The following is a 25,713-nucleotide window of genomic DNA, read 5'->3' on the forward strand; positions in this document are numbered from 1 at the left end:
GGACCTTCTGATCCAGGGTCCCTTCAAACATCAAAATCTAATTTCTCTGAAGCTGACTGCTTGGAAATTGAACGCTTGATTTTATCAAAACGTGGTTTTTCTGAGTCAGTTATTGATACCTTAATACAGGCTAGGAAGCCTGTTACCAGAAAGATTTACCATAAGATATGGCGCAAATACTTATATTGGTGCGAATCCAAGAGTTACTCATGGAGTAAGGTTAGGATTCCGAGGATATTGTCTTTTCTACAAGAAGGTTTAGAAAAGGGTTTATCCGCTAGTTCCTTAAAGGGACAGATTTCAGCTCTGTCCATTCTTTTACACAAACGTCTGTCAGAAGTTCCGGACGTTCAAGCTTTTTGTCAGGCTTTAGCTAGGATCAAGCCTGTGTTTAAAACTGTTGCTCCACCATGGAGTTTGAACTTAGTTCTTAATGTTTTACAGGGGGTTCCGTTTGAACCCCTTCATTCCATTGATATCAAGTTGTTATCTTGGAAAGTTCTGTTTTTAATGGCGATTTCCTCGGCTCGAAGAGTCTCTGAGTTATCTGCCTTACATTGTGATTCTCCTTATCTGATTTTTCATTCAGACAAGGTAGTTCTGCGTACTAAACCTGGGTTCCTACCTAAGGTGGTCACTAACAGGAATATCAATCAAGAGATTGTGGTTCCATCTTTGTGTCCTAATCCTTCTTCGAAAAAGGAAGGTCTGCTACACAATCTAGATGTAGTCCGTGCCCTGAAATTTTATCTACAGGCAACTAAGGATTTTCGACAAACGTCTTCCCTGTTTGTCGTTTATTCTGGTCAGAGGAGAGGTCAAAAAGCTTCGGCTACCTCTCTCTCCTTTTGGCTTCGTAGCATAATACGGTTAGCCTATGAGACTGCTGGACAGCAGCCTCCTGAAAGAATTACAGCACATTCTACTAGAGCTGTGGCTTCCACTTGGGCCTTTAAGAATGAGGCTTCTGTTGAACAGATTTGCAAGGCTGTAACTTGGTCTTCTCTTCATACTTTTTCCAAATTTTACAAATTTGACACTTTTGCTTCTTCGGAGGCTGTTTTTGGGAGAAAGGTTCTTCAGGCAGTGGTTCCTTCCGTAGAAAGAGCCTGCCTGTCCCTCCCGTCATCCGTGTACTTTAGCTTTGGTATTGGTATCCCATAAGTAATGGATGATCCGTGGACTGGATACACTTAACAAGAGAAAACATAATTTATGCTTACCTGATAAATTTATTTCTCTTGTAGTGTATCCAGTCCACGGCCCGCCCTGTCACTTTAAGGCAGGTAATTTTTCCATTAAACTACAGTCACCACTGCACCCTATGGTTTTCCTTTCTCTGCATGTTTTCGGTCGAATGACTGGTAATGGCAGTTATGGGAGGAGCTATATAGCAGCTCTGCTGGGTGAATCCTCTTGCACTTCCTGTTGGGGAGGAGTTAATATCCCATAAGTAATGGATGATCCGTGGACTGGATACACTACAAGAGAAATAAATTTATCAGGTAAGCATAAATTATGTTTTCCACCCTTCCCGATGCTTCCTCGATTGATTGCCAGAATCAAACAGGAGAGAGCATCAGTGATTCTAATAGCGCCTGCATGGCCACGCAGGACTTGGTATGCAGATCTAGTGGACATGTCATCCTGTCCACCTTGGTCGCTACCTCTGAAACAGGACCTTCTGATCCAGGGTCCCTTCAAACATCAAAATCTAATTTCTCTGAAGCTGACTGCTTGGAAATTGAACGCTTGATTTTATCAAAACGTGGTTTTTCTGAGTCAGTTATTGATACCTTAATACAGGCTAGGAAGCCTGTTACCAGAAAGATTTACCATAAGATATGGCGCAAATACTTATATTGGTGCGAATCCAAGAGTTACTCATGGAGTAAGGTTAGGATTCCGAGGATATTGTCTTTTCTACAAGAAGGTTTAGAAAAGGGTTTATCCGCTAGTTCCTTAAAGGGACAGATTTCAGCTCTGTCCATTCTTTTACACAAACGTCTGTCAGAAGTTCCGGACGTTCAAGCTTTTTGTCAGGCTTTAGCTAGGATCAAGCCTGTGTTTAAAACTGTTGCTCCACCATGGAGTTTGAACTTAGTTCTTAATGTTTTACAGGAGGTTCCGTTTGAACCCCTTCATTCCATTGATATCAAGTTGTTATCTTGGAAAGTTCTGTTTTTAATGGCGATTTCCTCGGCTCGAAGAGTCTCTGAGTTATCTGCCTTACATTGTGATTCTCCTTATCTGATTTTTCATTCAGACAAGGTAGTTCTGCGTACTAAACCTGGGTTCCTACCTAAGGTGGTCACTAACAGGAATATCAATCAAGAGATTGTGGTTCCATCTTTGTGTCCTAATCCTTCTTCGAAAAAGGAACGTCTGCTACACAATCTAGATGTAGTCCGTGCCCTGAAATTTTATCTACAGGCAACTAAGGATTTTCGACAAACGTCTTCCCTGTTTGTCGTTTATTCTGGTCAGAGGAGAGGTCAAAAAGCTTCGGCTACCTCTCTCTCCTTTTGGCTTCGTAGCATAATACGGTTAGCCTATGAGACTGCTGGACAGCAGCCTCCTGAAAGAATTACAGCACATTCTACTAGAGCTGTGGCTTCCACTTGGGCCTTTAAGAATGAGGCTTCTGTTGAACAGATTTGCAAGGCTGCAACTTGGTCTTCTCTTCATACTTTTTCCAAATTTTACAAATTTGACACTTTTGCTTCTTCGGAGGCTGTTTTTGGGAGAAAGGTTCTTCAGGCAGTGGTTCCTTCCGTATAAAGAGCCTGCCTGTCCCTCCCGTCATCCGTGTACTTTAGCTTTGGTATTGGTATCCCATAAGTAATGGATGATCCGTGGACTGGATACACTTAACAAGAGAAAACATAATTTATGCTTACCTGATAAATTTATTTCTCTTGTAGTGTATCCAGTCCACGGCCCGCCCTGTCACTTTAAGGCAGGTAATTTTTCCATTAAACTACAGTCACCACTGCACCCTATGGTTTTCCTTTCTCTGCATGTTTTCGGTCGAATGACTGGTAATGGCAGTTATGGGAGGAGCTATATAGCAGCTCTGCTGGGTGAATCCTCTTGCACTTCCTGTTGGGGAGGAGTTAATATCCCATAAGTAATGGATGATCCGTGGACTGGATACACTACCAGAGAAATAAATTTATCAGGTAAGCATAAATTATGTTTTTAGATGCCGCTTTGCAGTTAGCGAGATTAGCGGCGAAAAATTCAGGGTTTGCAATTGTGGCGCGCAGAGCGCTCTGGCTAAAGTCTTGGTCGGCGGATGTATCTTCCAAGACAAAATTACTTAATATCCCTTTCAAAGGTAAGAGCCTTTTTGGGCCAGAATTGAAAGAAATTATTTCAGACATCACTGGGGGTAAGGGCCATGCCCTCCCACAAGATAGGCCTTTCAAGGCTAAGAATAAGTCTAATTTTCGTTCCTTTCGCAATTTCAGGAACGGACCAGCCTCCAACTCTGCAGCCTCTAGACAAGAGGGTAACGCTTCCCAGACTAAACCAGCTTGGAAACCGATGCAAGGCTGGAACAAGGGTAAACAGGCCAAGAAGCCTGCTGCTGCTACCAAGACAGCATGAAGGGGTAGCCCCCGATCCGGGACCGGATCTAGTAGGGGGCAGACTCTCTCTCTTTGCTCAGGCTTGGGCAAGAGATGTTCAGGATCCCTGGGCACTAGAAATAGTCTCTCGGGGTTATCTTCTAGAATTCAAGGAACTACCCCCAAGGGGAAGGTTCCACATGTCTCGCTTATCTTCAAACCAAATAAAGAGACAGGCGTTCTTACATTGTGTAGAAGACCTGTTAAAGATGGGAGTTATACACCCAGTTCCAACGGTGGAACAAGGTCAGGGGTTTTACTCAAATCTGTTTGTAGTTCCCAAGAAAGAGGGAACTTTCAGACCAATTCTGGATTTAAAAATTCTAAACAAATTTCTCAGAGTTCCATCGTTCAAAATGGAAACCATTCGAACGATTTTACCTACAATCCAGGGGGGTCAATTTATGACTACCGTGGATTTAAAGGATGCATATCTACATATTCCTATCCACAAAGATCATTATCAGTTCCTAAGGTTCGCCTTTCTGGACAAGCATTACCAGTTCGTGGCTCTCCCATTCGGGCTAGCCACTGCTCCAAGGATTTTCACAAAGGTGCTCGGGTCCCTTCTAGCGGTTCTAAGACCAAGGGGTATTGCAGTGGCACCTTACCTGGACGACATCCTAATTCAGGCGTCGTCTCTTTCCAAAGCAAAGGCTCATACAGACATTGTTCTAGCCTTTCTAAGATCTCACGGGTGGAAGGTGAACGTAGAAAAGAGTTCCCTGTCTCCGTCGACAAGAGTTCCCTTCTTGGGAACAATAATAGATTCTTTAGAAATGAAGATTTTCCTGACAGATGTCAGAAAGTCAAAGCTTCTAAACGCTTGCCAAGTTCTTCACTCTATTCTGCAGCCTTCCATAGCTCAGTGCATGGAAGTAGTAGGGTTGATGGTTGCAGCAATGGACATAGTTCCTTTTGCTCGAATTCATCTAAGACCATTACAACTGTGCATGCTCAAGCAGTGGAATGTGGACTATACAGACTTGTCTCCAATGATTCAAGTACATCAGATGACCAGAGACTCACTCCGTTGGTGGCTGACCCAGGATCACCTGTCCCAGGAAATGAGCTTCCGCAGACCAGAGTGGGTCATCGTCACGACCGACGCCAGTCTATTAGGCTGGGGCGCGGTCTGGGATTCCCTGAAAGCTCAGGGTCTATGGTCTCAGGAAGAGTCTCTTCTCCCGATAAACATTCTGGAACTGAGCGATATTCAATGCTCTCCAGGCTTGGCCTCAACTAGCGAAGGCCAGATTCATAAGATTCCAGTCAGACAACATGACGACTGTTGCTTACATCAACCATCAGGGGGGAACAAGGAGTTCCGTGGCGATGAGAGAGGTGTCCAAGATCATCAAATGGGCGGAGGATCACTCCTGCCACCTATCTGCAATCCACATTCCAGGAGTAGACAACTGGGAGGCGGATTATCTGAGTCGTCAGACTTTCCATCCGGGGGAGTGGGAACTTCACCCGGAGTTGTTTGCCCAGTTGACTCAATTATGGGGCATTCCAGACATGGATCTGATGGCGTCTCGTCAGAACTTCAAGGTTCCTTGCTACGGGTCCAGATCCAGGGATCCCAAGGCGACTCTAGTGGATGCATTAGTGGCGCCTTGGTCCTTCAACCTAGCTTATGCGTTTCCGCCGTTCCCTCTCCTCCCCAGGCTGGTAGCCAGGATCAAACAGGAGAAGGCCTCTGTGATTCTGATAGCTCCTGCGTGGCCACGCAGGACTTGGTATGCAGACCTGGTGAATATGTCATCGGCTCCACCATGGAAGCTACCTTTGAGACAGGATCTTCTAGTGCAAGGTCCATTCGAACATCCAAATCTAGTTTCTCTCCAGCTGACTGCTTGGAAATTGAACGCTTGATTTTATCCAAGCGCGGGTTTTCGGATTCAGTGATAGATACTTTGGTCCAAGCCAGAAAACCTGTGACTAGAAAGATTTACCATAAAATATGGAAAAGCTATTTCTGTTGGTGTGAATCCAAAGGATTCCCATGGAATAAGATAAAAATTCCTAAGATTCTCTCCTTTCTTCAAGAAGGTTTGGAGAAAGGATTATCTGCAAGTTCTCTAAAGGGACAGATATCTGCTTTATCTGTCTTACTACACAAAAGACTGGCAGCTGTGCCAGATGTTCAAGCATTTGTTCAGGCTCTGGTTAGGATCAAGCCTGTTTACAGACCTTTGACTCCTCCCTGGAGTCTAAATCTAGTTCTTTCAGTTCTTCAAGGGGTTCCGTTTGAACCTTTATATTCCATAGATATTAAGTTACTATCTTGGAAAGTTTTGTTTTTGGTTGCTATTTCTTCTGCTAGAAGAGTTTCAGAGTTATCTGCTCTGCAGTGTTCTCCGCCCTATCTGGTGTTCCATGCAGATAAGGTGGTTTTGCGTACTAAGCCTGGTTTTCTTCCAAAGGTTGTTTCTAACAAGAATATTAACCAGGAGATAGTTGTACCTTCTTTATGTCCGAATCCAGTTTCAAAGAAGGAACGTTTGTTACACAATTTGGACGTAGTCCGTGCTCTAAAATTCTATTTAGAGGCTACAAAAGATTTCAGACAAACATCTTCTTTGTTTGTTGTCTATTCTGGTAATAGGAGAGGTCAAAAAGCGACTTCTACCTCTTTCCTTTTGGCTTAAAAGCATCATCCGATTGGCTTATGAGACTGCCGGACGGCAGCCTCCTGAAAGAATCACAGCTCACTCCACTAGGGCTGTGGCTTCCACATGGGCCTTCAAGAACGAGGCTTCTGTTGACCAGATATGTAAGGCAGCGACTTGGTCTACACTGCACACTTTTGCCAAATTTTACAAATTTGATACTTTTGCTTCTTCGGAGGCTATTTTTGGGAGAAAGGTTTTGCAAGCCGTGGTGCCTTCCGTTTAGGTAACCTGATTTGCTCCCTCCCTTCATCCGTGTCCTAAAGCTTTGGTATTGGTTCCCACAAGTAAGGATGACGCCGTGGACCGGACACACCAATGTTGGAGAAAACAGAATTTATGCTTACCTGATAAATTACTTTCTCCAACGGTGTGTCCGGTCCACGGCCCGCCCTGGCTTTTTAATCAGGTCTAATGAATAATTTTCTCTAACTACAGTCACCACGGTACCATATGGTTTCTCCTATATTTTTCCTCCTGTCCGTCGGTCGAATGACTGGGGTGGGCGGAGCCTAGGAGGGACTATATGGCCAGCTTTGCTGGGACTCTTTGCCATTTCCTGTTGGGGAATAGATATTCCCACAAGTAAGGATGACGCCGTGGACCGGACACACCGTTGGAGAAAGTAATTTATCAGGTAAGCATAAATTCTGTTTTTTGGGAGAAAGGTTTTGCAAGCCGTGGTGCCTTCTGTTTAGGTAACCTGATTTGCTCCCTCCCTTCATCCGTGTCCTAAAGCTTTGGTATTGGTTCCCACAAGTTATGGATGACGCCGTGGACCGTACACACCAATGTTGGATAAAACAGAATTTATGGAGCTAGGGAGGAGCTATATGGACAGCTCTGCTGTGTGCTCTCTTTGCCACTTCCTGTAGGGAGTGAGAATATCCCACAAGTAAGGATGAATCCGTGGACTGGATACACCTTGCAAGAGAAATATCCATTTTATCAGCAGAGTTAATTTATCATATGAATATATTTAAAACGTGATACATGATAAATTAATAACCAAACATAAAAGAATAAAAAATATAAAAAAATTGAGCTAACTTCACTAGAGTTTATAATTATATTATAGGGGATATTAGAAATATGGATAACTAGTTAAGGATTGTATTCTATACTCAAATTACTTTCTCCAACGGTGTGTCCGGTCCACGGCCCGCCCTGGTTTTTTAATCAGGTTTGAAAAATTTCTTTCTTTATACACTACAGTCACCACGGCACCCTATGGTTTCTCCTTTTTTTCTCCTATCCGTCGGTCGAATGACTGGGGTGGGTGGAGCCTGGGAGGGACTATATGGACAGCTTTTGCTGTGCTCTTTGCCATTTCCTGTTGGGGAAGAGAATATTCCCACAAGTTATGGATGACGCCGTGGACCGGACACACCAATGTTGGAGAAAGTAATTTGAGTATAGAATACAATCCTTAACTAGTTATCCATATTTCTAATATCCCCTATAATATAATTATAAACTCTAGTGAAGTTAGCTCAATTTTTTAATATTTTTTATTCTTTTATGTTTGGTTATTAATTTATCATGTATCACGTTTTAAATATATTCATATGATAAATTAACTCTGCTGATAAAATGGATATTTCTCTTGCAAGGTGTATCCAGTCCACGGATTCATCCTTACTTGTGGGATATTCTCATTCCCTACAGGAAGTGGCAAAGAGAGCACACAGCAGAGCTGTCCATATAGCTCCTCCCTAGCTCCACCCCCAGTCATTCTCTTTGCTGCTCTAGCAGTAGGGCATCTCCACGGGAGGGTAAAGTGAATGTGGTGTTAGATTTGTAGTTTTATATCTTCAATCAAAAGTTTATTTTTAAATGGTACTGGTTTGTACTATTTACTCTCTGGCAGAAAAGTGATGAAGATTTCTGCTGAGAGGAAAACGATTTTAGCATGTAACTAAAATCCACTGCTGTTCCCACACAGGACTGATGAGTACCAGAAAACTTCAGTTGGGGGGAACAGTTTGCAGGTTTAACTGCATTAAGGTATGTTTCAGTCATCTTTTTTTCTAGTCAAGACACGATAATGCTAGAAGATTGACAGGAATCCCCATGAGGGAAGGGTAAGCCATATTCTGAGACTTAGTATAGAATAAGGGCTTATTTAACAGGGCTCAATAGGCTGGTGGACACTGAAAGGGTAATCGATTATTTTATTCAGCAAATACTCATTGGTAGACACTTTTAAACACCTTTGGTGTGTTTATTAAGGTTTTTTTTATCCACATGGCATAAATTTAGTCACCTAAGTGTGACTTTGAGGGCCTCACAACTCCGGAGTGGAGTGGGAGGGGCCCTAATTTTGCGCCTCTGTTGCGCAGTTCATTTCTCCAGACAGTTCATGCTGCTTCACGTGGAGGGTCCAGAGACTGCTTGAGGGACTCACAGAAGCTGTTTTTCCCCTAAACTAATCCATAAGGGAAGGTAGGGCCACAGCAGACTGCTGTGGCAAGGTGCTGTATTTTTGAAACCGGTTGTGGGCTTTAGACTGCTCCGGTTTGGGCATTAAGGGGTTAATCAGGCTGAAACTTGGTGTGCAATCATATCAAAGCATTAGGCACATACTGTGAAAATTTCAAAAGATTTGGTGCATTTTTCACTGTTTTGTAAAATTGTGTGCGCTTTTTATTTCTTAAAGGCACAGTACCGTTTTTTCAAATTGTGTTTTTTATTTGATTAAAGTGTTTTCTAAGCCTGTTTGCATATAATACTAATCTGTTTAACATGTTTGACACTAAGGAAAAGCCTTGCTGTATGTGTTCAGTAGCCATGGTGGAACCCCCACTCAAAATGTGTCCCAAGTGCACTAATTTGTCTATACAATTTAAAGATCATATTGTGTCACTTAAAAATGTAGCCCAAGATGATTCTATGACGGAAGGTAATGAAGATAGTCCACCTTCCTCTCCCCAAGTGTCACCACCAGTTACGCCCGCGCAAGCAATACCTAGTACCTCTAGTGCATTGGCACCTATTACATTGCAACAACTAGCGACAGTTATGGATAATTCCCTTGCGGCCTTTCTATCCAAACTGCCAGTTTTTCCTACAAAGCGATATAGCTCTGTTTTAAGAACAGATTATGAGCAGTCGGAAGCTTTGGGAGGTTTATCTGACGTACCCTCACAACACTCTGATGTAGGGACGAGGGATGTGATGTCTGAGGGAGAAATTTCTGACTCAGGAAAGGTTTCTCAACGGGCAGATTCAGATTAATTCGCTTTTAAATTTAAGTTGGAACACCTCTGCGTATTGCTTAGGGAGGTTCTATCCACTCTGGATGATTGTGACCCTATGGTGGTTCCAGAGAAATTGTGTAAAATGGACAAATACCTAGAGGTCCCTGTATACTCTGATGCGTTTCCGATCCCTAAGAGGGTTGCGGTGGTTGTTACCAGGGAGTGGGAAAGACCAGGTGTCCCTTTTGTTCCCCCTCCTATTTTTAAGAAAATGTTCCCCATTACTGACACCAGGCGGGACTCGTGGCAGACGGTCCCTAAGGTAGAGGGAGCAGTTTCTACGCTGGCTAAGCGCACAACCATTCCAATTGAAGACAGTTGTGCTTTTAAAGATCCTATGGATAAAAAATTAGGTTTACTAAAGAAATTTTTTGTTCAACAAGGGTTCCTTCTAAAACCTATCGCCTGCATTATTCCTGTAACTACTGCAGCGGCTTTCTGGTTTGAGGCGCTGGAGGAGTCGAAATTATGGATAGAATTAAAGCTTTAAAACTGGCTAATTCTTTTATCACAGATGCCGCTTTGCAATTAGCTAAGTTAGCGGCAAAAAATTCAGGTTTCGCCATTATGGCGCGCAGAGCGCTTTGGCTCAAGTCATGGTCGGCCGATGTGTCGTCCAAATCAAAATGACTAAATATCCCTTTCAAGGGAAAGACCCTTTTCGGGCCCGAGTTGCAAGAGATTATTTCGGATATCACCGGGGGAAAGGGCCATGCTCTCCCACAAGATAGGCCTTTTAAGGCTAAAAATAAGGCTAATTTTCGTCCCTTTCGCAACTTCAGGAGCAGTCCTGCTTCAACCTCTGCAACCGCAAAGCAAGAGGGTAACGCTTCACAGCCCAAGGCAACCTGGAAGCCTTTGCAGGGCTGGAAGAAGGGTAAACAGGCCAAGAAGCCTGCAGCTGCTACTAAGACAGCATGAAGGGGTAGCCCCCGATCCGGGACCGGATCTGGTAGGGGGCAGACTCTCTCTCTTCGCTCAGGCTTGGGCAAGGGATGTTCAAGATCCCTGGGCATTAGAGATCGTTACTCAGGGATATCTTCTAGAATTCAAGGACTCCCCTCCAAGGGGAAGGTTCCACATTTTTCGTCTGTCTACAGACCAGACAAAGAAAGAGGCGTTCTTACACTGTGTAGAAGATCTACATACGATGGGAGTGATATGTCCAGTTCCAATTACAGAACAAGGACTGGGTTTTTACTCAAACCCGTTTGTGGTTCCCAAAAAGGAAGGAACTTTCAGGCCAATCCTGGATCTAAAAATTCTAAACAAATTCCTCAGAGTTCCATCATTCAAGATGGAGACCATTCGGACAATCTTACCTATGATCCAGGAAGGTCAATATATGACTACCGTGGATCTAAAGGATGCGTACCTACATATTCCTATCCACAAAGATCATCATCAGTTCCTAAGGTTTGCCTTTCAGGACAAGCATTACCAGTTTGTGGCCCTTCCCTTCGGGTTGGCCACCGCTCCCAGAATTTTCACAAAAGTGCTAGGGTCCCTTCTGGCGGTACTAAGACCGCGGGGCATTGCAGTAGCACCTTATTTGGACAACATCTTAATACAGGTGTCGTCATTTCCCAGAGCCAAGGCTCATACGGAGATTGTTCTGGCCTTTCTAAGGTCTCACGGGTGGAAGGTGAACACCGAAAAAAGTTCTGTCCCCGCTCACAAGGGTTCCCTTCCTGGGAACATTAATAGACTCGGTAGAAATTAAAATATTTGACGGAGGTCAGAAAATTAAAGCTTTTAACTACTTGCCGAGTTCTTCCATTCCTCGGCCATCTGTAGCTCAGTGCATGGAGGTAATCCGATTAATGGTAGCGGCAATGCACGTAGTCCCTTTTGCTCGAATACATCTAAGACCACTGCAACTGTGCATGCTCAAACAGTGGAATGGAGATTATGCAGATTTGTCTCCTCAAATACAACTAGACCAGAAAACCAGAGACTCTCTTCTCTGGTGGTTGTCTCAGGATCACCTGTCTCAGGGAATATGCTTCTGCAGACCGGAGTGGATCATTGTAACGACCGATGTCAGGCTGGGGGGTGGTCTGGGACTCCCTGAAAGCTCAGGGCTTATGGTCTCGGGAAGAGTCTCTTCTCCCGATAAACATTTTGGAATTGAGAGCGATATTCAACTCGCTTCAGGCATGGCCTAAATTAGCGGCGGCCAAATTAATCAGATTTCAGTCGGACAACATCACGACTGTGGCGTATATCAATCATCAGGGGGGAACAAAGAGTTCCCTAGCGATGAAGGAAGTCACCAAAATAATCAGGTGGGCGGAGGATCACTCCTGCCATCTATCTGCAATTCACATCCCAGGAGTAGACAACTGGGAGGCGGATTTTCTAAGTCGTCAGACTTTTCACCCGGGGAGTGGGAACTCCACCCGGAGGTTTTTGCTCAGCTGACCCAGCTATGGGGCATTCCAGAATTGGATCTGATGGCGTCCCGTCAGAACTCCAAACTTCCTCTCTACGGATCCAGGTCCAGGGACCCCAAGGCGGCATTGATCGATGCTCTAGCAGCGCCTTGGTCCTTCAATCTGGCTTATGTCTTTCCACCGTTTCCCCTTCTCCCTCGTCTGGTAGCCAGAATCAAGCAGGAGAAGGCTTCGGTAATTCTGATAGCGCCTGCGTGGCCACGCAGGACTTGGTATGCAGACCTAGTGGACATGTCATCTGTCCCGCCATGGACACTGCCAATGAGGCAGGATCTTCTAATACAGGGTCCATTCAAGCATCCAAATCTAGTTTCTCTGCGGCTGACTGCTTGGAGATTGAACGCTTAATTCTAGCTAAGCGTGGGTTCTCTGAATCAGTTATAGATACTCTGATCCAGGCCAGAAAGCCTGTCACCAGGAAAATTTACCATAAGATATGGCGGAAATATCTTGTTGGTGCGAATCCAAGGGTTACTCGTGGAGTAAGGTTAGGATTCCAAGTATATTGTCTTTTCTCCAAGTAGGATTGGAGAAAGGTTTGTCAGCTAGTTCCTTAAAGGGACAGATATCTGCTCTGTCTATCCTGTTACACAAACGTCTGGCAGCTGTACCAGACGTTCAGGCGTTTGCACAGGCCCTAGTTAGAATCAAGCCTGTCTACAAGCCTGTGGCTCCTCCATGGAGTCTAAATTTAGTTCTTTCAGTTCTTCAAGGGGTTCCGTTTGAACCTTTGCATTCCATAGATATTAAGTTATTATCTTGGAAAGTTTTGTTTTTGGTAGCTATTTCTTCTGCTCAAAGAGTTTCTGAATTATTTGCTTTGCAGTGTAATTCACCCTATCTGGTGTTCCATGCAGATAAGGTTGTTTTACGTACCAAACCTGGTTTCCTTCCAAAAGTGGTTTCTAATAAGAATATTAACCAGGAAATTATTGTTCCTTCTCTGTGCCCTAATCCAGTTTCTAAGAAGGAACGACTGTTACACAATCTTGATGTGGTTCATGCTTTAAAATTCCATTTAAAGGCAACTAAAGATTTCAGACAAACATCATCTTTGTTTGTTGTCTATTCTGGTAAGAGGAGAGGTCAGAAAGCGACTGCTACCTCTCTTTCCTTCTGGCTGAAAAGCATCATCCGATTGGCTTATGAGAATGCTGGACAGCAGCCTCCTGAACGAATTACAGCTCATTCCACTAGAGCTGTGGCTTCCACATGGGCTTTCAAGAATGAAGCTTCTGTTGAACAGATTTGTAAGGCAGCGACTTGGTCTTCACTGCATACATTTGCCAAATTTTACAAATTCGATACTTTTTGCTTTGTCGGAGGCTATTTTTGGGAGAAAGGTTTTGCAAGCAGTGGTGCCTTCCGTTTAGGATTACCTGACTTGTTCCCTCCCTTCATCCGTGTCCTAAAGCTTTGGTATTGGTATCCCACAAGTAAGGATGAATCCGTGGACTGGATACACCATGTAAGAGAAAACAGAATTTATGCTTACCTGATAAATTACTTTCTCTTACGGTGTATCCAGTCCACGGCCCGCCCTGGCAATTAAGTCAGGTTCAAATTTAAATTTGTAAAACTACAGTCACCACTGCACCCTATGGTTTCTCCTTTTTCTCCTAACCGTCGGTCGAATGACTGGGGGGTGGAGCCTGAGGGGAGCTATATGGACTGCTCTGCTGTGTGCTCTCTTTGCTACTTCCTGTAGGGATTGAGAATATCCCACAAGTAAGGATGAATCCGTGGACTGGATACACCGTAAGAGAAAGTAATTTATCAGGTAAGCATAAATTCTGTTTTTTATTCACTTAGGAGTGATTTAGTAGGCCTCACAACTCCAGGGTAGAGTGGGAGGGGCCTAATTTCACGCCTCAGATGCGCACTTAGAATTGCAGAGAAGTTCATGCTGCTTCACATGGAGGGTCCTGCTGCTGTTTGAGGGCCTTAAAGAAGCTATATTCCCCCAAATCTGATCCCTAAGGGCAGGTAGGGCCACAGCAAGGCTGTGGCAAGGTGCTGTAGTAATTTTAACCGGGTGTTGGCTTTAAGCTGCTCCGGTTTGGGCATTAAGGGGTTAATCGTTCTGCAACTTGTGGTGCAATCTTATTAAGGCTTTAGGTACATACTGTGAAAATTTCAAAAGGATTGCTGCATTTTTTTACTGTTTTGTAAAATTGAGTGCTCTTTTTATCTCTTAAAGGCACAGTAACATTTTTTCAAATTGTGTTTTTTATTTGATTAAAGTGATTTCCAAGCCTGTTTGTGTATACTACTAGTCTGTTAAACATGTCTGACACTAAGGAAAATCCTTGTTCAATGTGTTTAGAAGCCATGGTGGAACCCCCTCTCAGAATGTGTCCCACTTGTACTGATATGTCTATACACTTTAAAGATCATATTATTGCACTTAAGAATGTGGCCCAAGATGATTCTCAAACTGAAGGTAACGAGGGTAGCCCGTCTGCCTCTCCCCAAGTGTCACAACCAGTTACGCCCGCGCAAGCGACGCCTAGTACTTCTAGTGCGTCTAACCCTTTTACATTACAAGACTTAGCGGCAGTCATGGATAATTCTCTTACAGCCTTCTTATCTAAACTGCCCATGTTACCTGCAAAGCGTGATAGCTCAGTTTTAAGAACAGATTATGAGCATTCTGACGCTTTGGTAGCCGTATCCGATATACCCTCACAACGCTCTGAAGTGGGAGCGAGGGATTTGATGTCTGAGGGAGAAGTCTCTGATTCAGGAAGGGTTCCTCCTCAGACAGATTCAGATACATTGGCTTTTAAATTTAAACTAGAACACCTCCGCGTTTTGCTTAGGGAGGTATTAGCTACTCTGGATGACTGCGACCCTTTGGTGATCCCAGAGAAATTGTGTAAAATGGACAAGTACCTAGAGGTCCCTGTTTACTTGGATGCGTTTCCAGTCCCTAAGAGGATTGCGGATATCGTTACTAGGGAGTGGGATAGACCAGGTGTTCCCTTTGTTCCCCCTCCTGTTTTTAAGAAAATGTTCCCCATATCTGACCCTGTTCGGGACTCGTGGCAGACGGTCCCTAAGGTGGAGGGGGCTGTTTCATCACTTGCTAAACGCACAACCATACCAATTGAAGACAGTTGTGCTTTCAAAGACCCTATGGATAAGAAGTTAGAGGGTTTACTTAAGAAAATTTTTGTTCAACAAGGTTTTCTTCTCCAGCCTATTGCCTGCATTATTCCTGTAACTACTGCAGCCGCTTTCTGGGTTGAGGTGCTGGAAGACTCGCTCCAGACGGAGACCTCATATGAGGAAATTATGGACAGAATTAAGGCTCTAAAGATAGCTAATTTTTATCACTGACGCCGCTTTCCAAATAGCTAAGTTAGCGGCAAAAAATTCAGGTTTCGCCATTTTGGCGTGCAGGGCACTGTTGCAAAAGTCCTGGTCGGCCGATGTGTCGTCTAAATCCAAGCTTTTGAACATCCCTTTCAAAGGAAAGACCCTCTTCGGGCCTGAATTAAAAGAGATTATTTCAGAAATCACCGGGGGAAAAGGCCATGCTCTCCCTCAGGACAAGTCCTTTAAGACAAAGAACAAAGCTAATTTTCGTTCCTTTCGTAATTTCAGGAACGGCCCCGCTTCATCCTCTCCGGCTGCAAAGCAAGAGGGTAACGCTTCACAGCCCAAGGCAACCTGGAAACATTACCAGGGCTGGAATAAGGGGAAACAGGCCAAAAAGCCTGCAGCTGCCACCAAATCAGCATGAAGGGGTAGCCCCCGATCCGGGACCGGATCTAGTAGGGGGCAGACTCTCTCTCTTCGCTCAGGCCTGGGCAAGAGATGTACACAATCCTTGGGTGTTAGATATTGTATCCCAGGGATATCTTCTAGAATTCAAGGGTTCTCCTCCAAGGGGGAGGTTCCACATTTCTCGTCTGGCTACAGATCAGACAAAGAAAGAGGCGTTTTTACGCTGTGTAGAAGATCTACATACAATGGGAGTGATCCAACCAGTTCCAATCGTGGAACAAGGGCTGGGTTTTTACTCAAACCTGTTTGTGGTTCCCAAAAAAGAGGGAACTTTCAGACCCATCCTGGATCTAAAAATTCTAAACAGATTCCTCAGAGTCCCATCATTCAAAATGGAGACCATTCGGACAATCTTACCAATGATCCAGGAAGGTCAATATATGACTACCGTGGATCTAAAGGATGCATACCTACACATTCCTATCCACAAAGATCATCACCAGTTTCTCAGGTTCGCCTTTCTGGACAAGCATTACCAGTTTATGGCTCTTCCTTTCGGCTTAGCCACTGCTCCCAGAATTTTCACAAAAGTGCTAGGGTCACTTCTGGCGGTGCTAAGACCGCGGGGCATAGCAGTGGCGCCTTACCTAGACGACATTTTAATTCAGGCGCCGTCTTTCCAAAGAGCTAAGTCTCACACAGAGATTGTATTGGCCTTTCTGAGGTCTCACGGGTGGAAGGTGAACATCAAAAAGAGTTCTCTTTTCCCTCTCACAAGGGTTTCCTTCCTAGGGATTCTAATAGACTTGGTAGAAATGAAAATATTTCTGACGGTGGTCAGAAAATTAAAACTCTTAACTACTTGCCGAGTTCTTCATTCCATTCCCCGGCCATCTGTGGCTCAGTGCATGGAGACAATCGGATTAATGGTAGCGGCAATGGACATAGTCCCTTTTGCTCGGATACATCTCAGACCACTGCAACTATGCATGCTCAAACAGTGGAATGGGGATTATGCAGATTTGTCTCCTCAAATTCAATTGGACCAGGAGACCAGAGATTCTCTTCTCTGGTGGTTGTCTCAGGACCACCTGTCTCAAAGAATATGTTTCCGCAGGCCAGAGTGGGTCATTGTAACGACCGACGCCAGTCTGTTAGGCTGGGGTGCTGTCTGGGACTCCCTGAAAGCTCAGGGCTTATAGTCTCAGGAAGAAACGCTTTTCCCGATAAACATTTTGGAACTGAGGGCGATATTCAACGCTCTTCAGGCATGGCCTCAACTAGCTGCGGCCAAATTCATCAGATTTCAGTCGGACAACATCACGACTGTAGCTTACGTAAATCATCAGGGAGTCACAAAGAGTTCCCTAGCGATGACGGAAGTAACCAAAATAATCAGGTGGGCGGAGGACCACTCCTGCCATCTCTCAGCAATTCACATCTCAGGAGTAGACAACTGGGAGGCGGATTTTCTAAGTCATCAGACTTTTCACCCCGGGGAGTGGGAACTCCACCCGGAGGTATTTGCTCAGCTGACTCAGCTATGGGGCACTCCAGAGTTGGATCTGATGGCGTCCCGCCAGAACACCAAACTTCAGCGCCTTGGTCCTTCAATCTGGCTTATGCTTTTCCACCGTTTCCTCTTCTCCCTCGTCTGGTCGCCAGAATCAAGCAGGAGAAGGCTTCGGTGATTCTGATAGCGCCTGCGTGGACACGCAGGACTTGGTATGCAGACCTAGTGGACATGTCATCTGTCCCACCATGGACACTGCCAATGAGGCAGGATCTTCTAATACAGGGTCTGTTCAAGCATCCAAATTTAGTTTCTCTACGTCTGACTGCTTGGAGATTGAACGCTTAATTCTATCAAAGCGTGGGTTCTCAGAGTCAGTTATAGATACTATGATTCAGGCTAGAAAGCCTGTCACCAGGAAAATCTACCATAAGATATGGCGGAAATATCTTTGTTGGTGTGAATCCAAGGGTTACTCATGGAGTAAGATTAGGATTCCCAGGATATTGTCCTTTCTCCAAGAAGGATTGGAGAAAGGATTGTCAGCTAGTTCCTTAAAAGTACAAATATCTGCTTTGTCTATCCTGTTACACAAGCAGAAGTACCAGACGTTCAAGCGTTTGCTCAGGCTTTAGTCAGAATCAAGCCTGTCTATAAACCTGTGGCTCCGCCATGGAGTTTGAATCTAGTTCTTTCAGTTCTTCAAGGGGTTCCGTTTGAACCTTTACATTCCATAGACAATAAGTTGTTATCTTGGAAAGTTTTGTTTTTGGTAGCTATCTCTTCTGCTCGAAGAGTTTCAGAATTATCTGCCTTACAGTGTGATTCACCTTACCTGGTGTTCCACGCAGATAAGGTAGTTTTGCGTACCAAGCCTGGTTTTCTTCCTAAAGTTGTTTCTAATAAGAATATTAACCAGGAAATAGTTGTTCCTTCTCTGTGTCCTAATCCATCTTAGAAGAAGGAACGTCTTTTACACAATCTTGATGTAGTTCGTGCTTTAAAGTTCTATTTACAAGCAACTAAGGATTTCAGACAAACATCTTCCTTGTTTGTTATCTATTCTGGTAAGAGGAGAGGTCAGAAAGCGACTGTTACATCTCTTTCCTTTTGGCTGAAAAGCATCATCCGTTTGGCCTATGAGACTGCTGGCCAGCAGCCTCCTGAAAGAATTACTGCTCATTCTACCAGAGCAGTGGCTTCCACATGGGCTTTCAAAAATGAGGCTTCTATTGAACAGATTTGTAAGGCAGCGACTTGGTCTTCACTATATACTTTTGCCAAATTTTACAAATTCGATACTTTTGCTTCTTTGGAGGCTATTTTTGGGAGAAAGGTTTTGCAAGCAGTGGTGCCTTCCGTTTAAGGTACCTGTGTTGTTCCCTCCCTTCATCCGTGTCCTAAAGCTTTGGTATTGGTATCCCACAAGTAAAGGATGAATCCGTGGACTGGATACACCTTGCAAGAGAAAACTGAATTTATGCTTACCTGATAAATTACTTTCTCTTGCGGTGTATCCAGTCCACGGCCCGCCCTGGCATTTAAGTCGGGTAAAAATTTTTTAGTTTAAACTACAGTCACCACTGCACCCTATGGTTTCTCCTTTTTCTTTCTAACCTTTGGTCGAATGACTGGGGGGTGGAGCTAGAGGGGGAGCTATATGGACAGCTCTGCTGTGTGCTCTCTTTGCCACTTCCTGTAGGGAATGAGAATATCCCACAAGTAAAGGATGGATCCGTGGACTGGATACACTGCAAGAGAAAGTAATTTATCAGGTAAGCATAAATTCTGTTTTTTGCTTGATTAATGTGATTTTTAAGCCTGTTTGTCTTACTACTAGTCTGTTAAACATGTCTGTCACCAAGGAAAATCCTTGTTCAATGTGTTTAGAAGCCATGGTGGAACCCCCTCTCAAAATGTGTCCCACGTGTACTGATATGTCTATACATTTTAAAGACCATATTGTTGCACTTAAAAATGTGGCCCAAGATGATTCTCAGACAGAAGGTAATGAGGTTAGCCCGTTAACCTCTCCCCAAGTGTCACAACCAGTTACGCCCGCTCAAGCGACGCTTAGCACCTCTAGCGCATCTAACTTTTACCTTACAAGATTTGGCGGCAGTTATGGATAATACCCTCTCAGTATTTTTATCTAAGCTGCCCGTGTTACCTGCAAAGTGTGATAGCTCTGTTTTAAGAACAGATTATGAGCATTCTGACGCTTTAGTAGCCGTATTCGATATACACTCTCAACGCTCTGAAATGGGGGCGAGGGATGTGATGTCTGAGGGAGAAATTTCCGATTCGGGAAAGGTTGCTCTTCAGACAGAATCAGATACGTTGGCTTTTAAATTTAAACTAGAACACCTCTGTTTATTACTCAGGGAGGTATTAGTTACTCTGGATGACTGTAACCCTTTGGTTGTTCCCGAGAAATTGTGTAAAATGGACAAGTACCTAGAAGTTCCTGTTTACACTGATGTGTTCCCGGTCCCTAAGAGGATTGCAGATATAGTAACTAGGGAGTTGGATAGACCAGGTATTCCGTTTGTTCCCCCTCCTGTTTTTAAGAAAATGTTCCCCATATCTGACACCACGCGGGACTCGTGGCAGACTGTCCCTAAGGTGGAGGGGGCTGTTTCTTCACTTGCTAAACGCACAACCATACCAATTGAGGACAGTTGTGCTTTTAAAGCCCCTATGGATAAAAAGTTAGAGGGTTTACTTAAGAAAATTTTTGTTCATCAAGGTTTTCTTCTCCAACCTATAGCGTGCATTGTTCCTGTAACTACTGCAGCTGCTTTCTGGTTCGAGGCGCTGGAAGATGCGCTCTAGACGGAGACCTCATATGAGGATATTATGGACAGAATTAAGGCTCTTAAGCTGGCTAATTCTTTTATCACAGATGCCGCTTTCCAACTAGCTAAGTTAGCGGCAAAGAATTCAGGCTTCGCCATTTTGGCGCGCAGGGCGCTATGGCTCAAGTCCTGGTCGGCCGATGTGTCGTCAAAATCCAAACTGCTGAACATCCCTTTCAAAGGAAAGACGCTTTTCGGGCCTGAATTGAAAGAGATGATCTCAGAAATCACCGGGGGAAAAGGCCATGCTCTCCCTCAGGACAAATCCTTTAAGAACAAACAAAATAATTTTCGTTCCTTTCGAAATTTCAGGAGCGGTCTCGCTTCATCCTCTCCTGCTGCAAAGCAAGAGGGTAACACTTCACAACCCAGGACAGCCTGGAAACCTTTCAATGGCTGGAACAAGGGTAAACAGGCCAAGAAGCCTGCAGCTGCTTCCAAGACAGCATGAAGGGGTAGCCCCCTATCAGGGACCGGATCTAGTAGGGGGCAGACTCTCTCTCTTCGCTCAGGCCTGGGCAAGAGACGTACACGATCCCTGGGCCTTAGAGATTGTATCCCAGGGATATCTTATAGAATTCAAGGACTCCCCTCCAAGGGGAAGGTTCCATATTTCTCGTCTGTCTACAGACACGACAAAGAAAGAGGCTTTCTTACGCTGTGTAGAAGACATACATATAATGGGAGTGATCCACCCAGTTCCAATTGCGGAACAAGGGCTGGGGTTTTACTCAAGCCTGTTTGTGGTTCCCAAGAAAGAAGGAACTTTCAGACCAATCCTGGATCTCAAAATTCTAAACAAATTCCTCAGAGTCCCATCATTCAAGATGGAGACCATTCGGACGATCTTACCAATGATCCAGGAGGGTCAATATATGACTACCGTGGATCTAAAGGATGCGTATCTACACATTCCTATCCACAAAGATCATCACCAGTTTCTCAGGTTTGCTTTTCTGGACAAGCATTTTCAGTTTGTGGCTCTCCCTTTCGGGTTGGCCACTGCTCCCAGAATTTTCACAAAGGTGCTAGGGTCCCTCCTGGCGGTGCTAAGACCGCGGGGCATAGCAGTGGCGCCTTATCTAGACGACATCTTAATTCAGGCGTCAACTTTCCAAAGAGCCAAGTCTCACACGGAAATCGTAGTGGCCTTTCTGAGGTCTCACGGGTGGAAAGAGTTCTCTCTCCCCCCTCACCAGAGTTCCCTTCCTAGGAACAGTAATAGACTCGGAAAGGTCAGAAAGTTAAAACTCTTAACTACTTACCGAGCTCTTCATTCCATTCCTCGGCCGTCTGTAGCTCAGTGCATGGAGACAATCGGACTAATGGTAGCGGCAATGGACATAGTCCCTTTTGCACGGATACATCTCAGACCACTGCAACTATGCATGCTCAAACAGTGGAATGGGGATTATGCAGATTTGTCTCCTCAAATACAGTTGGACCAGGGGACCAGAGATTCTCTTCTCTGGTGGCTGTCTCGGGATCACCTGTCTCAGGGAATGTGTTTCCGCAGACCAGAGTGGATCATCGTAACGACCGGGGAAGAATGGTCTCGGGAAGAAGCTCTTCTCCCGATAAACATTCTGGAACTGAGGGCGATATTCAACGCTCTTCAGGCATGGCCTCAGCTAGCTGCGGCCAAATTCATCAGATTTCAGTCGGACAACATCACGACTGTAGCTTACATCAACCATCAAGGGGGAACAAGGAAGTAACCAAAATAATCAGGTGGGCGGAGGATCACTCTTGCCACCTCTTAGCAATTCACATCCCAGGAGTAGACAACTGGGAAGCGGATTTTCTAAGTCGTCAGACTTTTCATCCGGGGGAGTGGGAACTCCACCCGGAGGTATTTGCCCAGCTGATTCAGCTATGGGGCACTCCAGAATTGGATCTGATGGCGTCCCATCAGAATGCCAAACTTCCTCTTTACGGGTCCAGGTCCCGGGATCCCCAGGCGGTGTTGATAGATGCTCTAGCAGCGCCTTGGTCCTTCAATCTGGCCTATGTGTTTCCACCGTTTTCTCTCTTTCCTCGTCTGGTTGCCAGACTCAAGCAGGAGAGGCCGTCTGTGATTCTAATAGCGCCTGCGTGGCCACGCAGGACTTGGTATGCAGACCTAGTGGACATGTCATCTGTTCCACCATGGACTCAGCCAATGAGGCAGGACCTTCTACTTCAAGGTCCTTTCAAACATCCAAATCTAATTTCTCTGCGTCTGATTGCTTGGAGATTGAACGCCTAATTCTATCTAAGCGTGGTTTCTCTGAGTCGGTTATCGATACCCTGATTCAGGCTAGAAAGCCTGTCACCAGGAAAATCTACCATAAGATTTGGCGAAAATATCTTTGTTGGTGCGAATCCAAGGGTTACTCATGGAGTAAGATTAGGATTCCCAGGATATTGTCCTTTCTCCAAGAAGGATTGGAGAAAGGATTATCAGCTAGTTCCTTAAAAGGACAGATCTCTGCTTTGTCTATTCTTTTACACAAACGTCTGGCAGAGGTACCAGATGTTCAAGCGTTTAGTCAGGCTTTAGTCAGAATCAAGCCTGTTTATAGACCTGTGGCTCCGCCATGGAGTCTGAATTTAGTTCTTTCAGTTCTGCAAGGGGGTCCGTTTGAACCTTTACATTCCATAGATATTAAACTTTTATCTTGGAAAGTTTTGTTTTTGGTAGCTATCACTTCTGCTCGAAGAGTTTCAGAGTTATCTGCTTTGCAGTGTGACTCACCTTACTTGGTGTTCCACGCAGATAATGTAGTTTTGCGTACCAAACCCGTTTTTTTTCCTAAGGTTGTGTCTAATAAGAATATTAATCAGGAAATTGTTGTTCCTTCTCTGTGTCCTAATCCTTCTTCGAAGAAGGACCGTCTGTTACACAATCTTGATGTGGTTCGTGCTTTAAAGTTCTATTTACAAGCAACTAAGGATTTCAGACAAACAACTTCATTGTTTGTCATCTATTCTGGTAAGAGGAGAGGTCAAAAGGCGACTGCTACCTCTCTTTCCTTTTGGCTGAAAAGCATCATCCGTCTGGCCTATGAGACTGCTGGCCAGCAGCCTCCTGAAACAATTACTGCTCATTCTACCAGAGCAGTGGCTTCCACATGGGCTTTTAAAAATGCAAAATGAACAGATTTGTAAGGCAGTGACTTGGTCTTCGCTGCATACTTTTTCCAAATTTTACAAATTCGATACTTTTGCTTCTTCGGAGGCTATTTTTGGGAGAGAGGTTTTACAAGCAGTGGTGCCTTCCGTTTAAGGTACCTGTCTTGTTTCCTCCCTTCATCCGTGTCCTAAAGCTTTGGTATTGGTATCCCACAAGTAATGTGGATGGATGAATCCGTGGACTGAATACACCTTACAAGAGAAAACAGAATTTATGTTTAGCTGATAAATTACTTTCTCTTGTGGTGTATCCAGTCCACGGCCCGCCCTGGCTATTAAGTCAGGTAGATTTTTTTGTTTAAACTACAGTCACCACTGCACCCTATGGTTTCTCCTTTTTCTTCCTAACCTCCGGTCGAATGACTGGGGGGTGGAGCTAGAGGGGGAGCTATATGGACAGCTCTGCTGTGTGCTCTCTTTGCCACTTCCTGTTAGGAAGGAGAATATCCCACAAGTAAAGGATGAATTCGTGGACTGGATACACCACAAGAGAAAGTAATTTATCAGGTAAGCATACATTCTGTTTTTATTGTTTTTTAGGTAAACTAATTTCATTGATCATTTTATTGTTGTGGCCACAACTTATTAATTAATGTATCCCATTTTATTCAACTGTGTTTTTTTGAACTTATAAGTAATAAATATCCAATTCAATATTTTATGATATAACGTTTTATTGTACATACAGAGTATTCATTTTATTTTTTATATATTATATGGGTTGTTTACATATGATAGATGGTAACTAATACCTACATGAAAAGTTATACTATTAACCAGAAAAATTTCCCTCAGCTATAACTAGCGCCTCCCATAATTTCTATCTTCTGGAATGGATTTGAATATGAAAATCATACAAAAATTCATACAATCTGTTTGAAAACCCCACAGTAACCCAATTATCACAAGGTTTTAAAATGCATTTGTGGTCTAACACCCTATTTAGGTCTAGATTACAAGTGGAGCGATAAATTATTGCGCACCCGCAATGGGAAAATATGCTGTTTGCAGCCGTGCGATAATTAACCAGCCATTACAAGTGGCTGGTTATTGCTACCGTGAGCTTGCGGTAGCAATTAGCGCTCAGAAAATGAACCAGAGCTATCTGGTTAATTTTTCTAAAACTGCCCCAAATGTCCTCAAAATAGAAGGCATTATAGTTTTTTTATAAAAAAAAAAGTAGCTTTTTTAAAAAAAAATAATATAAAAACCTACTGCATTTTGGGGTCTAAAGTTGGTTGGTGTGGGGCCTTTACATTGCAGTCTATGGGAACTGTGTGTTCCCTGTAAATATATACACACATATACACATAGTTACACAAATATATATGTATATATTCATATATATTTACACTTTGCTGCCATCGCTGCGCGACTTACCCCTTTTTCCTATGCAAGGTTCTGATGCTGTCTCTGGCGGCATCAGAATGAGGGTCCCATAGAAGCCTATGGAGGCTCACCTGTATAGAGGCGTGCAATAAATTAGTGCTCCACTTGTAATCTAGCCTTATTTGGGTGTCTATTACAGCAGAGAGTCTATCACAGATGATGGTGGCACACACAAGTCTTTTATAACATTATAAATATTGACTTAACTATTTTGCATGTGAAACTAGATATTCTTAATGCACCAGCATTTAAAATACTGCAGCTGCTCAGAGTGCCAGTGGGGCTTGTATCATGTCATTCATTAACAAATTGATTTTTTTAACAGATGATACAAAAACCTTAGGCTCTCTGAGCAAGTGCTGTGTTTAAAATGCTGGTGCATGGTGCATACTTAAATACACTTTTGAAATAGCTTTTATTAGAAGCATTTTTGCCAATACATGTATATTACAGAAATGCTTCTATTCAAAACTGAAATGCACCTATGTGGATTTCAATTTTGGCTGGAATGTCCCTTTAACACCTGGTGAAATGTATGCGCACTAAACAGAACAATGAAGTATATAAACGCATAGTAAACATGAAGCTGAAACTACTTTACATGAGCAGAGTTTAACGTTTTGTTGCTCAAACTTTGCACCAACAATGTAAATGTGTACAACGACGTCTCACAGGTTCTTATGGATTGTAAACCAGGACTTGGCATTAGTTTTGCAGATATTTATTTAGGATGATGTTCTGCCTATTGAACCTATCTAGTGTTTTCACATTGATAATATTTCCTATCCAGATGCTGATGAGTGCGCGCTCTTTGGGTCACAGCTGTGTAAGGGAGGAGTTTGCGTCAATAAGGTACCCGGTTATACCTGTTACTGCTCCAATGGGTACTACTATGATGTCCATCGGTTAGAGTGTGTAGGTAAGATCCACATCTTTGGATTATATTTGAGTCTGTGTAACATATACAGTACATCACCTGCGGACGGCACTGACATACTCAGCCAGGGAAGGGCGAGAGACCTAT

General features: G+C 43.9%; 1 protein-coding gene across 2 annotated transcripts in view; it reads left to right on the forward strand.

Annotated features, from left to right (window-relative positions):
* The window catches only part of LTBP4 (latent transforming growth factor beta binding protein 4), a 705,095-nt gene that overhangs the window by 646,097 nt on the left and 33,285 nt on the right, over positions 1 to 25,713 (forward strand). For both annotated transcript variants that reach the window (XM_053721790.1, XM_053721791.1), the window contains one exon: positions 25,480 to 25,608. In XM_053721790.1, coding sequence (XP_053577765.1) covers positions 25,480 to 25,608 — 129 coding nt within the window. The remainder of the gene's footprint in view (positions 1 to 25,479; positions 25,609 to 25,713) is intronic.

Source organism: Bombina bombina, chromosome 7 (assembly GCF_027579735.1).
Source record: "Bombina bombina isolate aBomBom1 chromosome 7, aBomBom1.pri, whole genome shotgun sequence".
Taxonomy (NCBI): domain Eukaryota; kingdom Metazoa; phylum Chordata; class Amphibia; order Anura; family Bombinatoridae; genus Bombina; species Bombina bombina.